This window comes from Hibiscus syriacus, unplaced genomic scaffold, assembly GCF_006381635.1.
Source record: "Hibiscus syriacus cultivar Baekdansim isolate YM2019G1 unplaced genomic scaffold, ASM638163v2 tig00000773_pilon, whole genome shotgun sequence".
Taxonomy (NCBI): domain Eukaryota; kingdom Viridiplantae; phylum Streptophyta; class Magnoliopsida; order Malvales; family Malvaceae; genus Hibiscus; species Hibiscus syriacus.
In genome coordinates, this window is record NW_024061823.1 from 1,882,874 (window position 1) to 1,898,295 (window position 15,422).

At 34.3% G+C, this 15,422-nt stretch overlaps 1 protein-coding gene across 1 annotated transcript; it reads left to right on the forward strand.

Annotated features, from left to right (window-relative positions):
• The first annotated feature begins 3,031 nt into the window (after nt 1-3,031).
• Nucleotides 3,032-13,842, forward strand: LOC120218271 (protein ROOT HAIR DEFECTIVE 3 homolog 2-like). Its single transcript, XM_039215253.1, is given in 27 exon segments — nt 3,032-3,279; nt 3,893-3,959; nt 4,103-4,205; nt 4,679-4,735; nt 4,737-4,750; nt 5,501-5,564; nt 5,649-5,714; nt 5,819-5,866; nt 5,973-6,035; nt 6,146-6,202; nt 6,596-6,754; nt 6,837-6,905; nt 6,993-7,084; nt 7,693-7,771; nt 8,430-8,595; nt 8,701-8,825; nt 9,450-9,712; nt 9,802-9,860; nt 9,863-9,897; nt 11,387-11,554; nt 12,115-12,219; nt 12,334-12,428; nt 13,126-13,222; nt 13,487-13,557; nt 13,559-13,677; nt 13,680-13,728; nt 13,730-13,842. Coding segments are annotated over 27 exon segments (2,484 nt in total). The 5' UTR covers nt 3,032-3,125; the 3' UTR covers nt 13,770-13,842.
• The last annotated feature ends 1,580 nt before the right edge of the window (nt 13,843-15,422 follow it).

A 15,422-nucleotide genomic window follows, 5' to 3' on the forward strand; every position in this document is an offset into this window, starting at 1 on the left:
ATCCTCTCATAGTTTCTACCTCACTCGTTCTCTCATTTAGAACGTTATGCGAAGGCTTATTAGTCTATTATTGTTGTTATTTATTAACTACTCTATTCAGATCATTCATTAGTTAGGGACGCTTTAGCCACTTTGACTTAAAAGACGTCTCTACATGTTTCATGATTCAAAGACGACAACTAAATTTGCTTATCAATGTCTCAAGCACTAGCTAGCCCGATACCTGACTCGGGTTTATTACAGAGTAAGACACTCTAGTTATTCTTATCGTACTTCCCTTCAATACCTTTCGGGTTGAAAGGAATGACTTACTCTTCTAGGATTCATTGACATTCTCTAAGCTCACGCTTTTCAATAGTACTGAGTTTGACTTATTCGTTGTACCGATTGTCGGTGCATACTCTGTAATGATCCTCGTCCTTAACAATATGTATACATCCTTGACTAAAGATACTTTAGTGTATTATTCTTAATATGGTTACATCTATTGTGACCCACTCCTACAATTGTTTTTAGGTATGCTTGGTCATTTATGTCACTCACGGACTAAGTCTTACTGCTATGGATTGTACTTAGCTTTTACGGGCCTTAAACGGATCAAATCTAACAATCCAAAGTAAGTAGTATCGATACTCTACTTGCAGTATCGATACCCCTATGAGTATCGATACCAAAAATGCATTCTGTTATGAAAATGGGGCCTTGGTATCGATACTGTCACCCTGAGTATCGATATTGTAGGGATAGTATCGATACTCAACTTACAGTATCTATACTCCCAGCCCGAATCCCTAATTTTTACCCTAATTTAATCAATATCGATATTGTAACACTATTTATCCTAGTATCGATACTTGAACCCTAAAATAGTTATTTTAGGCTCAAAAAAACCTAAAAATCACCCTAATTTACTTGGTTTGGTTCCTAATCCTGTTGTGAAGTTTTAGAGAGTTAATTAAGGTCATAAGGTATCATAAAAATACTTTCTTAACACCTAAAATATGATTTGATCATGAATTCAAAGATAAACCCTAAAATACTCAAAGATCCCATTCTTAACAATTTCTTTAAATTTATGAAAGCTTAACACTCCAAAGGATTAGAAATACACTACCTTGATGCTTAAATCTTGAAATGAACCTCCTTGCTTAGCCACAATCTCTTCCTTCGGTGATTTGGATGAAAACCCCCACTTTTTTAGCTAGGATTAAACCAACACTTTGATTCATTAAACTAAGGTTGTTCGATGAATTTATAACAAAAATGAAGCATAAAAATGGATCAAGATCTTACATCTTTGTGCTATGGGTCTTGGAGAGGAAGATGAGAGAAGAAGAAATGAGAAAGACACAAATGGAGAAAATACGGAGAAGGAAGAGATAAAAATTCTCAATCTCACTAAAATGAGAAAATTACACAATTAGTCCTTCCTTGTTTTTCTACAATTTGAAATCCCATTTTTATGACTAATTAGGCCCAAATCCAAATTCAATTAAGTCTGACGACTTTACTTATGAATTTCACGAGGTCCACTTACCTCTTGGGTAAACCCGAAACTACTAGCCCAAAATTTGGGGTGTTATAAGAAACTTTAACCGTTAGTCAACTGAAGATTTCCATCCACCCAGGGGGCATTTTGCTCCAAGTTAAAACGTTGTGGCTAAAATGCTTCAAAAAAGATAGAGGCAAAAAACTATTTATGCAAATGTTGGGGTTAATTTTGTTATTATTCCTTTTATTTTTTGTGAAATTTAACTTCTACAATTATTAAAACTGCTAGCTATTGAATATTATGTGTTGTTTACTGCAATCATTAATTAATTAAGTTATTTTAGCTAGTTAATATATAGTTATTAATTAAAATAATTTGTTTTTATCTAATTTTTAATTTACAGATCGAGATAAATAAATAAAATTTGAAAATTAGGGTGTATAAAAAATAATCAAATATAAAAACTATATAAATATAATAGTATAATTCATCAAAATCTTGGTCTGATCCAATCAACCACTTAACATGGTTGCACCGTATAAATAAGGTACATTACAAATTCCATCACTTAATTTTTTTCACTCTTATTTTAATTATTAAATTTTAATTTTTTCAATTTACTTATTGAATTTTTAAATTACTCTTATTGATCACTCTTTTATTAAATATTCAACGATATTATGACTAAACATTTTCTTTTTAAGAATATGTATTGATCGACCTCCATCCCTTTCTCCATTTTTATAAAGAAACTCTGGTTTCATATTCTTTTCGATTTCTCGATGATAAAACATCTTCTTTTAAAACTCAGCAGTGGGGAGGTGGAGAAAGAGAAAGCTAGTTGTATATGTTGAATTTATGTTGATCAAATGATGAATATTATAGACTAGAGTAGTTTAGGGTTTCATGAGTTTAGATTTGAGGTTGACTTTCATGAGTTTTACAGTGATATTAGAAAAATCTAATTTGATAGAGTGATGTGCAATGATGAGAATAGTTTGTTTGTTTCTAGAGTTGTCGAAGAAGATACCAAATAATTATAATTGTAGTATTGACATGATAAATAGAAGAAATTATAAAATTTTCACATTATGAGAAAGAATATAAAATATAAAAAGAAAAAAAAAAGGTAAAAAAAGGAAATGACAGGGATAACACATGTATTCTATGCTAATAAAAAATAGTCCAAGTTAACATACACAACAGTCATGTCATCTTTTATTTATAATTTAATGATCGAATGATCAAAGTAGGACAAAATTAAAAATTTAGTAAGTAAATTAAAAAAATTAAAGTTTAGTAATCAAAAGAGGAGTGAAATTAAAGATGAGTGATGAAATTTATAATTTACCCAATAAGTAAAACAATTATTAGAAAAGGTGTAATAATAAAGACTATAAAGGAGAAAACAAAAAGAAAATCTCGCAAACCGAAAGACAAGTCTCTGCTCACTCACACTGCCGCTGTTTCACTTTGGATCTATCATTCTCCTTCTCTCACCGTTTCCCTTCTAATATATCTGTAAAATAAAACATACCCATTTTGCTTCTTTTTATTCTCTGTTTAGATATCTATCTATCTTTGATTCTTCTTTAGTTTTTTTTTTCTAGGAAACGTTGATCCGGTCTCGGAGATGGCGGAAACAGACCATTGTTGCTCCACTCAGTTGATTGATGGAGATGGTGAGTTCAATGTGGCTGGACTCGACAACTTCATTCGCACTACTAAGCTCTCTAACTGTGGCCTCTCTTATGCCGTCGTAGCTATCTTGGGCCCCCAAAGTGGCGGTGCGTATCATTTCCCGATACCATCATTATTACTTCGTTTTGTTTCTCTGATTCCTGCATGTCGATTCTTAAAGTCTTTCTTGGATTAGTTTTTATTTATGTTCTACCAAAAAAATGTATTTTTCAGCATTTATTTTACTTTAATTTTCAGCTTATCGATCACTTCATTTTAGCAAGCAAATTGAGTTTGTCTACTATACTGGGTTCTCTTCTGTTAATAGTGAAATGATTCTGAATTTTAAGTGAAATGGATTGAAATTGTTTACTTGAATTCTGCTTTTAGCTGCAAAATTTAATGGATTTGGGAAGAAAGTTTCTGTCCAAGATGCTTTTCGTTATCGTCAAAACGAAGTTAGTTTTGAATGGTTAATGCTTGAATGCTAATGTAGTGACTTGTGATTAGCATTTATCTTTCCATTATAATTTTTTATATATACATAATTGTTAGATTCTCCAGTCTTCTGTAAATTTAGTTTCATTGCTAATCCCATTAGATTGATTACACTTCTTGTTTAATATTTCTTTGGCACGTGTTTTATAGGGATGCCTGCGCGTTAGTTTAGCTCTATGTCTATCTATCTTGTAGACTGAAAAGGATGTCTTTTGTTGATAGGCAAGAGCACCCTGTTAAATCATCTTTTCCGTACAAATTTTAGAGAGATGGATGCATTCAGAGGAAGGTTTGCTCTTTCATTTTTCAAAGTTTATGGCTTCAAAGGAATAAATATTTACAATAGTCTTGTTGCTTTTTTTTATGTACTTTCTCTGCCTTTGTATTCTTGATCACGTGATAGACATGTTAACAGATATAATTTCGTTGCAGGAGTCAAACTACGAAGGGTATTTGGATTGCAAACTGTGTTGGCATAGAGCCTTTCACTGTTGCCATGGATTTGGAAGGTACCGATGGAAGAGAAAGAGGCGAGGTAACTAGCCTTTTTTAAATGCTTTTGGTTATTGAAGGTAAAAGTATTTGCAACAATAAAGCAGGCATTATAGTTGTTGATTGGGAGAGGAAAAGAAGGGGGGGGGGGTTATCCCTAAGAATGTAGTTTGCATCAAACTGGTGGAGTTAAATCCTCAGAATTTGTTTTATTCTGGCAAGATATGCTCATCTAATTATGAATTGGCTTGGAGCATTAACTAAGTGTATATCTTAGATCTTTTTTGTTGCTGTTTGCCTTAGTACCTCAAGCCCACTCACTTACCAATACACACGAACAAAGACTGATGTGGAAGCATGTAGGCATTTTGATTTTGTAATGGACACCTCAATATGTTTATGGTTACCTAAGACGTACTAAGTAATTTCATGTGTAGTTCTGTTCATTTCTGTTTCATTAATCACATTTCTTTGTCACTATTTGTTCACTCTTTTTTTATTTTATTTTATTTTCAGGATGACACAGCATTTGAGAAACAAAGTGCCCTTTTTGCCTTGGCCATTGCAGATATTTGTCCTAATTAACATGTAATTTACTTTGTAGAAGCTTTAATGTCTCATGCATTTGATGAGTATGTGCACTATATTGGAGCTTACAGGGTGCAAACCTGTAATCTGGAGAAATTTCAGACATGAGCCACCATTAGAATGCCTAGTGAATGAAAAGAGCAAAGGGTTTGTTGTCTCAAAAGTGAAATAGTCAGTCGCAGTGCTCATTTTTCAGGATTTTATTAGAACTCTACATATCCTGTTATTTTATTTTTGCCCTTCGTTCTGTTTTGGACCTATTGGTATCCGAATAGCAATTGGATGAAAAAAACATGGACTTTTTCGAACTTTCACCAAGAATGTGTCGAAGAAAATGTTAAAATTTTCAATATCATGCCTACCCAACCATAAATTGATTGGCCTGAGTGGGTTTTGCAAATGATAGCAGTAGAGTGAATGCTTATCTGTGGCAGGATGTATTGCCACCATACCTTTCTCATGGCTCTGGCAATGTTCTTTTTCCTTTTCCTGTTTTAATCACAAATAAACTTGAATCAGAAATAATGTTATGATATGTCATCTTTAGAAAAAATTGGAATATGCATAATTTCTGAACTTTGATCCATTGAAATAAACCGTAGTTCTTACATCACCGATTTATTTTTAATATTTTTTGGTGTTTTTCAATGGTCATAGTGGATTTGGCTTTTATGACATTTGATACCTTTTTTTTAGAGAGAATCCAAGAAACAAACTTTGGTATTAATCAGATATAGGTTATCGATATAGGTGGTGTCATGATATTGGTCGGGAGCAGGCTGCCAACAAACCACTTTTGAAAACAGTTTTTCAGGTACTCTAGTGTGTGCTTAATTCTGTTGTCTGGATTTCTGTTTTGTTTACTGTGCTTAATAGTCTTGTTGCTATTCTAATCTAGGTTATGATGAAATTATTTAGCCCCCGGAAAACAACACTGCTGTTTATTATACGTGATAAAACAAAGGTCTGGAGTGGACTGGTGCCATTTCAATTTTTTCTATATAACATTTTGGTTCTTTCTGGCATTGTGCTAAAAACTTTGAAATATTATTATTTTCCTTTTTTTAGACCCCTCTTGAATATTTGGAGCCTATCTTAAGGGAAGATATTCAAAAGGTAACATCATGTATAGATTTCTCTATACTGTTCCTTCTACACCAGTTGCTCTCACACTTTCTGTCTATATCTGTTTTAAAATTTTAATTGGTGAGGATTACTGCAGATATGGATTGCAGTTAGTAAACCTGAATCCCATAAAGATACTCCCCTCAGTGAATTCTTTAATGTAAGAAGATATCCATTTTCCTGGTCCCCTTTTCCTGGTCCTCTTTTCAATTTGTTTGTATATTATTTATAGTTACAAGAATCCCTTTACGTTTGATCTTTGACGTGAAGGTCGAGGTCACTGCTTTATCAAGCTTTGAAGAAAAAGAGGATTTGTTCAAAGAGCAGGTAATCTCTCACTCTATTGTTAATGAAGTTTTTTCATGTTTAAGAATTTTAGTTATGATTGACTTTAGAGACAGCTGATAAATCCTTTCATTTTTCTTTGTTTAACCAAATAACTGGGGTTTGGGCATCATGATCCCTTCTTTTATCGATGATGGGGAATGTGGGGGGAGGTAGAGTGAGTAGAAACTGTAATTTTAATGTTAAAATTATATAATAATGAAAATAAAAAATTAGAAAAGAATTGTAATTTTCAGTTATGTTTCATTGACGATCAAATACAACCTTCTATAGCCTACAAGAGTGTTAAACTATTTTGGAATATTAGATTAAAACATAGAAAAAAGATTTTAGAGCCTTGCAGTCCATCTGATATATTCTTAATTTCTTACGCAGGTTGCTGAACTAAGGCAGCGCTTTTTCAATTCTATTTCTCCAGGAGGACTTGCTGGTGATAGACAGGGTGTTGTCCCTGCATCTGGATTCTCTTATAGTGCACAGCAGATATGGAAAGTTATAAAAGAGAACAAGGATCTGGATCTTCCTGCTCACAAGGTTTCTTTGCTATCTTTATCTGTAAATCCAAACAGCATTTCATTCCTTTTCATACAAGTAATGTCTTTCCACCATGCATCAGGTAATGGTTGCCACAGTTCGTTGTGAAGAGATTGCAGATGAGAAGCTCCATCACTTAGCTTCTAATGAGGTACATTTGCAACTTTCTTTCTCTTAGGTGTTACCTTGGCTGATTGAATGCTCATTTTTAGTAACTGAACTTGTAAATTTTGAGTAGGATTGGTTAGCATTTGAAGAAGCTGTTCAGCGTGGACCAATATATGGTTTTGGGAGCAAGCTGAGCTTTATCTTAGAAACCTACTTGGCAGAGTAAGTTTACGACTATTTTTGGTATGTTGAATAATGTATTATTGTTAGGTTTTTGAAATATATGTGTGAAGTATCCAACTGACAACCAATTGTTCATTGGTGGAGGACTTTAAATGTAATCTAAGACCATAAAATACTTAACAGATGTAGATAACACTGGTTATCACTCCTCTCAATGTGGTCACAGTGTCTAGCGATAACAATCTCATCAGTAGTTGTCATCCTCCTCTGGGTTTGGTAGGAAGAAAAACATGATAGAACTTTGCCTTTGGTACCGTGTTAATCATCCTACGACCAATTGATTATAGGTTGAGGGGTCCAACTTTGATACAAGGCCATGGGAAACCTAATGCTTAACAGATGCGGGATAGCACTACTTAATAATATGCAAAGCATAATCTTCTGAGTTGAAAATAGATCTGTAGCGATGACTTTAAGTGTACACATTATGCTACCACACTTTGATTGCACTTCACTGACTTCTTTATGTAGTTTGTAGTTGTTTAAGGAATTAATGGTTTAATTAGTTTATTATTCATATTGAATTTCCTTTCTTTTTACTGCTAGTCATTATATTTCTTGTACACTTGAAATTTCTTTTGTGATAGATATGACAAGGAGGCATTATACTTTGACCATGGTGTAAGGAACGCAAAACGGAAACAACTAGAATCAAAAGCTTTAGATGTAAGTACAACATTCTATCCTTATGGTTTTCTATTCTATTTTAAAAAAAAGGTAGATCATGCATCTAGTTAAAATTGAAGCTTTTAATATTTAATTCTGAGCAGTTTTTGTCATTCACCAATGAATTTTGTTTGTCAATGGAGGTGGTTGAAGCTATATTGATTTAGGCAATGAAACTGAATTTCCTAGTACTAATCATCTCGAATTTAATGTTTCATTTGAGGATGGATGTGTAACAAAAACCTTTGGCTACCATAACCAGTTTTCTTTCTAGAACATGGTGTGATTGTAAGGCCTCATGTCAAAGGTCTTTAGAATTTAAAGCATTATAAGACCTATACATTCATTAACAATTAAATTTAATGTTTTTTAATACATTCATTAAAATTAAACTTAATGTTTTTTGACTTCTGTCATATAAGCATTATAAGGCCTCTCATGCATTCACGATTTATTATAATATCATTGCTTTTATTCTGTTTAAGGTTGATTTGAGTTAGAATTCTCCAGTTGTTGCTTCTCCTTCAGCTTTAGGATTCTTTTCATGTGTGTAGGGTTTTAAATGTTTTACTGTATATGTCATAAAAGTAAGCTTGTTGGATATTCTGATATTGTACAGAAATCCCCTCTGATTGTTGTACTCTTCTTAATTGAGCAGTTTGTGCATGCTGCTTATCTTAACCTGTTGGGACATTTACGCTTCAAAGCATTTGAAGATTTCAAGTCAAGATTGGAACAAATGCTGAATAAAGGAGAAGGATTTGCTGTTTCTGCTCGTACATGTACCCAGTCTTGTATGCTTGAATTTGACCAAGGATGTGCAGGTAATATAATAGAATCTTATCATGCACCTGTACCCTATTGAAGTACTTTTATTTCTATTTTCAATTTGTTTATCTTCTCTAACAGTCCATTTGATCCTCTTATAGATGCTGCCATCAGACAGGCTAATTGGGATACTTCTAAAGTTAAGGAAAAACTTCGACGTGATATTGACGGCCACACATTATCTGTACGAGATACAAAACTGTCTGAATTGATGGTTAGCTGTGAGGTAATAATATTTAGGTATAATTACTGTTTAAATGTTTGTGAAATTCTCACTTTCAATCCTGAACTTTTAAACATTGATATCTTGGTCCTAATTGTTCTCGATTTTCGACACTGTTAGTCCTGAACTTAATTTCCAAAAGAAAAAGGCAATAGAAACTGACTTGGCATTAATGGCACATCAGCGACAACTAATGGCATTTCATCTCTCTACTTGGACTTTGATCATTCATTTTCTTTTTCCTTTTTCATGTCTTCTTAAGAAGTTATTTGTCTTAATTTCCGCAATTGATGAACCATTGGCATGCCTCAATTTGCTACTTTTTCACAGTTAATGGCATGTTAGCTTTTGGCTGTCAAACCGTTTGACATTTAATGTTAAGACTGACAGTGTTATGATTTGATAACATTCAGGACAGAGAGCAAATTTCAAACATTTAGGACTAGAAGCAATTAATTCCCTAAATTTAAAATTAAAGCATAATTATTCATTTTACTTATCATTTCGATGTTCCATGACCAATTTTCATCGATCGATATTCCATCTACTTAAGCATTGTTTTACTGAATTTCAACCACGCATTGTTTTATTGAATAAGCAAAATGTTGACATTTTATTGTTATTCAGAAACAACTTAGTAAATCACTATCTGAACCAGTGGATTCTCTATTTGATGCTGCTGGAAGAGACACCTGGGCTTCAATAAGAAAGCTTCTTACACGTCAGACTGAGATTGCTGTATCAGAGTTTTCAGCTGCCATTTCTGGTTTTGAGTTAGGCCAATCGAATGTTGAGAAAATGCTACAAGATGTGAGGGATTATGCAAGAAATGTGGTGGAGAAGAAAGCAAGGGAGGAAGCTGGAAATGTTCTGATCCGCATGAAGGATAGGTAGGAGAACCTTAATTTTCATTTTCCTTATTATTTCTAGTATTGATTAGAATAATCTGTTGTATTTATGGCTTTATTGCATGTTTCAGGTTCTCAACTGTCTTCAGTCATGACAATGATTCAATGCCAAGAGTTTGGACCGGAAAAGAAACATTAAGACAATTACTAAGGATGCTCGTACTGCGGTATTTTCCTGGATTCTTTCATGAGTACTAATTTCAATCTATCATCATTTTGCATGCTGAGTAGGCAATGGTGAGTTTATTCGGTTTTGGCAAGATCCTTGGGCTAAGGATTATCCGCTTATGCTTATTTTTCCTAGACTGTTTTCCATTTCCTCAAACAAGCTTGGCAAATTAATTGAGTTTGGTGAATATCAATCTACGGGCTGGTTTTGGAATGTTCAACTAAGAAGAAATTTGAATGATTGGGAATATGAACAATGGTCTAATATGATGTCAATCATTTCGAATTTCAGACTATCTAAAGAATCCAATAATGGTCTGATACGGAAAGGCAATGGGGATGGTGTGTATTCTGTTAGCTCTTCTGTTAAGTTGTGTTCATTGGGTCCGGAGGAGGCTCATTTTTGGAAAAACATAATTTGGAGGGGTCTATTGCCTCCAAGAGTGGAATCTTTTGTGTGGCATGTTGTTATTCGGAAGCTGGTTGTAAAGACAAAACTGTTTAAAAGAGGGTTCAGGGTATTGATGATGTTTTATGCCCACTTTGCAAGTTGGAGGAGGAGTCTTCATCACATTTATTTTTTACTTGTTCTATTGTGTGGACATTATGGAATAAATTGATGAAGTTTTGGAGGCTCAATGCTGTTTTCCATGCAAATGCTAAGAGTTTTCTCATAGCATAGGAAGATTTGAAGATCAATCTGCAATATGGTCATTTGTTCCAGGGGTTGTTCTATGGACCATTTGGAAAGTCAGGAATGCCATTGTGATCGAAGGAGGGAAGTTAGACCAGACTGAATTATTTTTCTTAGCAAGGTTTAGGCTTGCTTCTTGGCCAAATACAAAAAGATTTCTATTCCTAAGGATTCTCTTATATCTTATCCTTCTCTTGGGGATTCTTGTTCAGTACTCAAAATCGATTGTATCTAATATTCCTTGGTCTCCTCCTCCTCCTCCTATCTTGATGGAGCTTAAAGCTTATTCAAAAGGGTTTACTTTTCTTTGTCTCTTTTCGAGGGCTTGTTAAGGACCGTTTGATTATTGAGAGTGATAGTAAGGTGGCAGTGGACTGGATCAAGAATGTTGAACTATGTCAAGATGTGTATGCTTTTATTGTAAAAGACATCGTTGATAGGCTCAAAGATTTTGAGGGTGTGGTTAGATGGGTTGCTAGGACACTAACTTAGAGGCTGATGCCTTAGCTAAGGCTGGAATAGGCTGATTTCAGTGTTGATGTTAAGGGCTGATTTTTGGGTTTAAGGTTTTTTTATAAGGGAACCTTCTGGGTGTTGTAATTGTTATGTATCTTATCTTGTTATTAATAAAATTCTAAGGCACTCTTTTCCTCCTTCCGCTGATTAAGGAACTTTTCTACAAGCTCCATTAATCATGAAGGGGGTTTTTAACGAGGCCTATAACTCTTAAAAAAAATCATTTTTCATGCTGCATTAGCAATCTGAGAGACTTTTTATCATTGTTATATATGCAGTCTCTGAGGTTCTTATCTGTTATGGCTGCCATTCGATTGGACGAGAAACCGGATGAAATCGAAAACACACTGTTTTCATCTCTTATGGAAGGACCAACGACTGCTGCATCTTCAGTGGACAGAAGTATAGCATCTTCAGACCCTCTTGCCTCTAGTTCCTGGGAGGAGGTAATGGTTTGGTTGGTTAGTTTTATAATATAATGGAATCATGTCACATTTGGTACTTGTAATTTGATAAAATGTCCAATGTAGTACATGTATTTTTGAAACGTCTGATGTGGTAATGTGATACTTAAACTATCAATCTGTGTATTATTATAGTACATGTGATTTTTCTTTTACCGATTTGGCACTTGCTGTCAGTGTTAATCCATGTACTGTAATAAGACACAAAATAATAGTTCGGGTACAACATTTACTAAAGGTGTTAACCCATGTACCGTAATAATACACATTATGATAGTTAAGGTACCATATTTGACATTTTGACAAACTATAGGTACCGCATCAGACATTTTAAAGTAAAGGTACCACATTCGACATGTTGAAAGTATAGGTACCATATTGGACATTTTAAAAGTAAAGGTGTCACGTTGGATATTTTTTCATAGTAAAAGTACCACATTGGCATTTTGTCGAAGTATACTTGTCGAATGTGATATTATCACTAATATAATATGTTAGTTATCCAACTGAAGTTACTAATTTAGAAGTCACTTGTGCATCAGGTTTCTCCAAGAAATATCTTGATTACACCAGTTCAATGCAAGTCATTGTGGAGACAGTTTAAAGCAGAGACTGAGTATATAGTTACTCAAGCTATTTCAGCACAGGTATATTATCTAAGACTCGGTTGGTTGCTATTCGTGCTACTTGTGGAGGAAGATGACGTATCAATGAGGACGTTCTTTAGGAGCTCTCTCTAATAATTTTGCTTCATTTCTTAGGAGGCTTACAAGCAGAGTAACAACTGGTTACCTCCCCCATGGGCAATTGTAGCAATGGTTGTCCTTGGATTTAATGAATTTATGCTCCTTTTAAGGTAACTTAATCTAATCTGTAGTCCATAGTTCATCTCTTCTTATCCCCTCTCCTATATTAGTTCTGTTTTTGTTGGGGGTAAAGGGATAAAGATCCCGTCTTTTAACCGGAGGTGGGGCTAGAACCCCTTGGGGGACCATCTAGGGGAGAGCAAAACTCGACTCGAAAACCTCGAAAAAATTTCAAATTCAGTCGAGTTATAAAATAGAACTCGAATAAATCGAAATGTTTTTAGTAGATTGGTTTTCAAGTTCGAGTCAAACCCTCAACTCTGCATGATATATATATATCATATGGAAAATATGAAGAAATATGTATGTATATCGTATATGGTTATAAAAAAACCGTTTAAATTGGGATCAAATAGTATCATAATTTTATAAATATTTACAATTAAATTTTAATAGAAACTCAACTGGACTCGAACAAAATTTCAAATAAAGTTTGAGTTATAAAATAAGGCTGGTCAACTCAAATAATTTCAAATTTTTTAATTCAACTCGATCGAATACTCCCCCCAAAGACCATCATCCCCAGAGGCTATGGGTGGAACCTACAGACCCGGGCCCCAAGTTTTGCGTTGATACATCTAAAATCTGATGCCTGGCACAGTTCAAAATACTAGCATGTCTTCTCCTTCCTGGTTTACTTTCTACTCTCATGTTAAACATTATGCCCATAATGCTTCTCTGAAACAGGAATCCTCTCTATCTCATGGTTCTATTTGTTGCATATTTACTCTCAAAAGCCATGTGGGTTCAAATGGATATACCAGGGCAGTTTCAACATGGCACTGTGAGTAAGAGAAAATGCACTCTCCCTTTGCCAACTGTTCTTGTATTTTTTTTACTTGTTGCGTCAAAGTTGAATTTGCACGTGGCTTTTTCGGATTGGAATTGAAAATGGACGTTTAGCATACTCATTTAATTGACTGTGGATTCATGTCCTCAAAATTTAACCTTTAGAACCACTTGTAACTACTTTTCTAGTTGCCTTGCCTAAATTGGAATAGCCATGTTTCAGTCTGATCCAGTTTCTTCATTTTTTCCTTCTTATCAGCTGGCCGGGCTAATCTCTATCTCGTCGAGGTTTCTTCCCACAGTCATGAATCTTCTAAAGCGACTCGCCAAGAGGCTCAGGCCATCAAACTCCAGATGCCCCCGGGCAACAATCGCCGCTGGCTTTTCAAAATTTCAAGAATCAAAGTCATCTGAATCCAACAAGCTCAATTCCAGAGTCATCTGTATCATCCACATTTCGACGTCTGATGATGGTATTGAGTACTCGAGCCCTATCTTAACACAGAAGAAGTACAATAATTCAAGAAGCACAGATTTCTTAATAAAGAGGTTGGGCTTCCCATGTAAAATGTATACCAAAACAGATTAAGCTATTCCCTGATCCAAAAAACATCTTCTTTCAAGTGGCTGCCATGGATTTTTCTGGCTGAAAATAATATGATGCACTTTGGATGAATCTGATGCTCAATTCTTTACATGTCAAATCATAAAATGTATAACGTTATTAGTTCGTGCATTATTATTTAATTTTTAATTAATTTATATAATGTTAAAAAAGAATAAACGAGGCTAAATATGGGCAACTTGACCAAAAAAATACCCTATTAAAACAATACCACCTATCAAACACCCTTTCCTAATTATTTCTCGATCTAATACATTTTTTTCAAGAGAGAGAATGAGGCGCACGACAGGAGATGCGCCTTAATCAGGGGAGGGAAGGCATGTTGCATGAAACACGCCTTCCATGGGATTTATGAATGACATGTTCTAAGGAACAAGCCTCCCTTGAATGGCTCATCGAACGGAGTTGCCTTCTATGCTCGATTTAGGGTTTTGTTAAAACAGTTTAGGGTTTTGTAATTTGTTTTAGGTTTTTAGTGGTTTAAGGTGTTATTTGTATGGTTCAGGGTTAAATTGATTGTATGTTAGAATGTTTGTGTTTTTAAAGTAGGGTAGGGTTAAAGTTGATTGTATGTTAGATTGTAAGAAATAAATGTTAAACATTTAATTGAAAATTATATAGATAGACGAAAGGGTCGTCTTATAAAATAAACAACCTGAAATCACTTTAATTGAAACTAAAAGAAAATCAAATAACATAAGTTGAAACATTAGAAAACATTACATGAGTGGTGGTCAACGATTACGTGATGATGAAATAGATGAACAATCCTATTGTGGCCGAGATTTTGCAATGACCACATCTTAAGTTTGTCTTGATCTAGTATAATTGGATGCCAAGTCTAACCTCATTTAGGTCTTTGTCATAATGCTTGTGAAAGTTGGTACATGGGATCCACATAATGCTTATAGTCTTTACGAGAAAATGAGCAAGCTGCCATGACATGGGAGCATGGATACTTCAAAGCTTGAAAAAACTCATAGTCATAGGATCTATCTCGTAGATTAACTCTGAAAGAGTTAGATTCAATCCCTTGCAGAGGTCGTGGCATTTCTGTGACCCGAAATAATTCTTGTGTGCGAGAAAAGCTTATTACGAACATGTTGTTTGATGCTGCAACCTTTTGCTGCAGATCTGCTATAATTGTGGGTGATAAACATGATCATTTTGTATCCAAGTGATGAGCTTGTCCCCAAGCTTGGTAAAAGTTAACCCAAACAAAATACGTCGTTTTAGCCAAAGCAGTTACTGATAAATGACGACCCCCCTTTAAGGTTAAATTGATTACCTCAGCCAAGTTAGTTGTCATATGTCCATATCGATATCCACCATCGTATGCATTTGTCCACTTTTCTTTGTTGATTTCACTGATGTAATTGTGTTTATGTTCATTTTTTCCTTGAAATTCTTGAAGCATAACCTCAAACGTTTGAGGTGAAAGTTCGTAACCTAAGTGAAATGAAGTAGTTAGTATAAAAATGACAATGAGTGAGAAATGAAATTGGGAAAATGTAACATACCCATGATATAATTAATTTCGTTCATCATTCTTCTTATATCTACCATGATA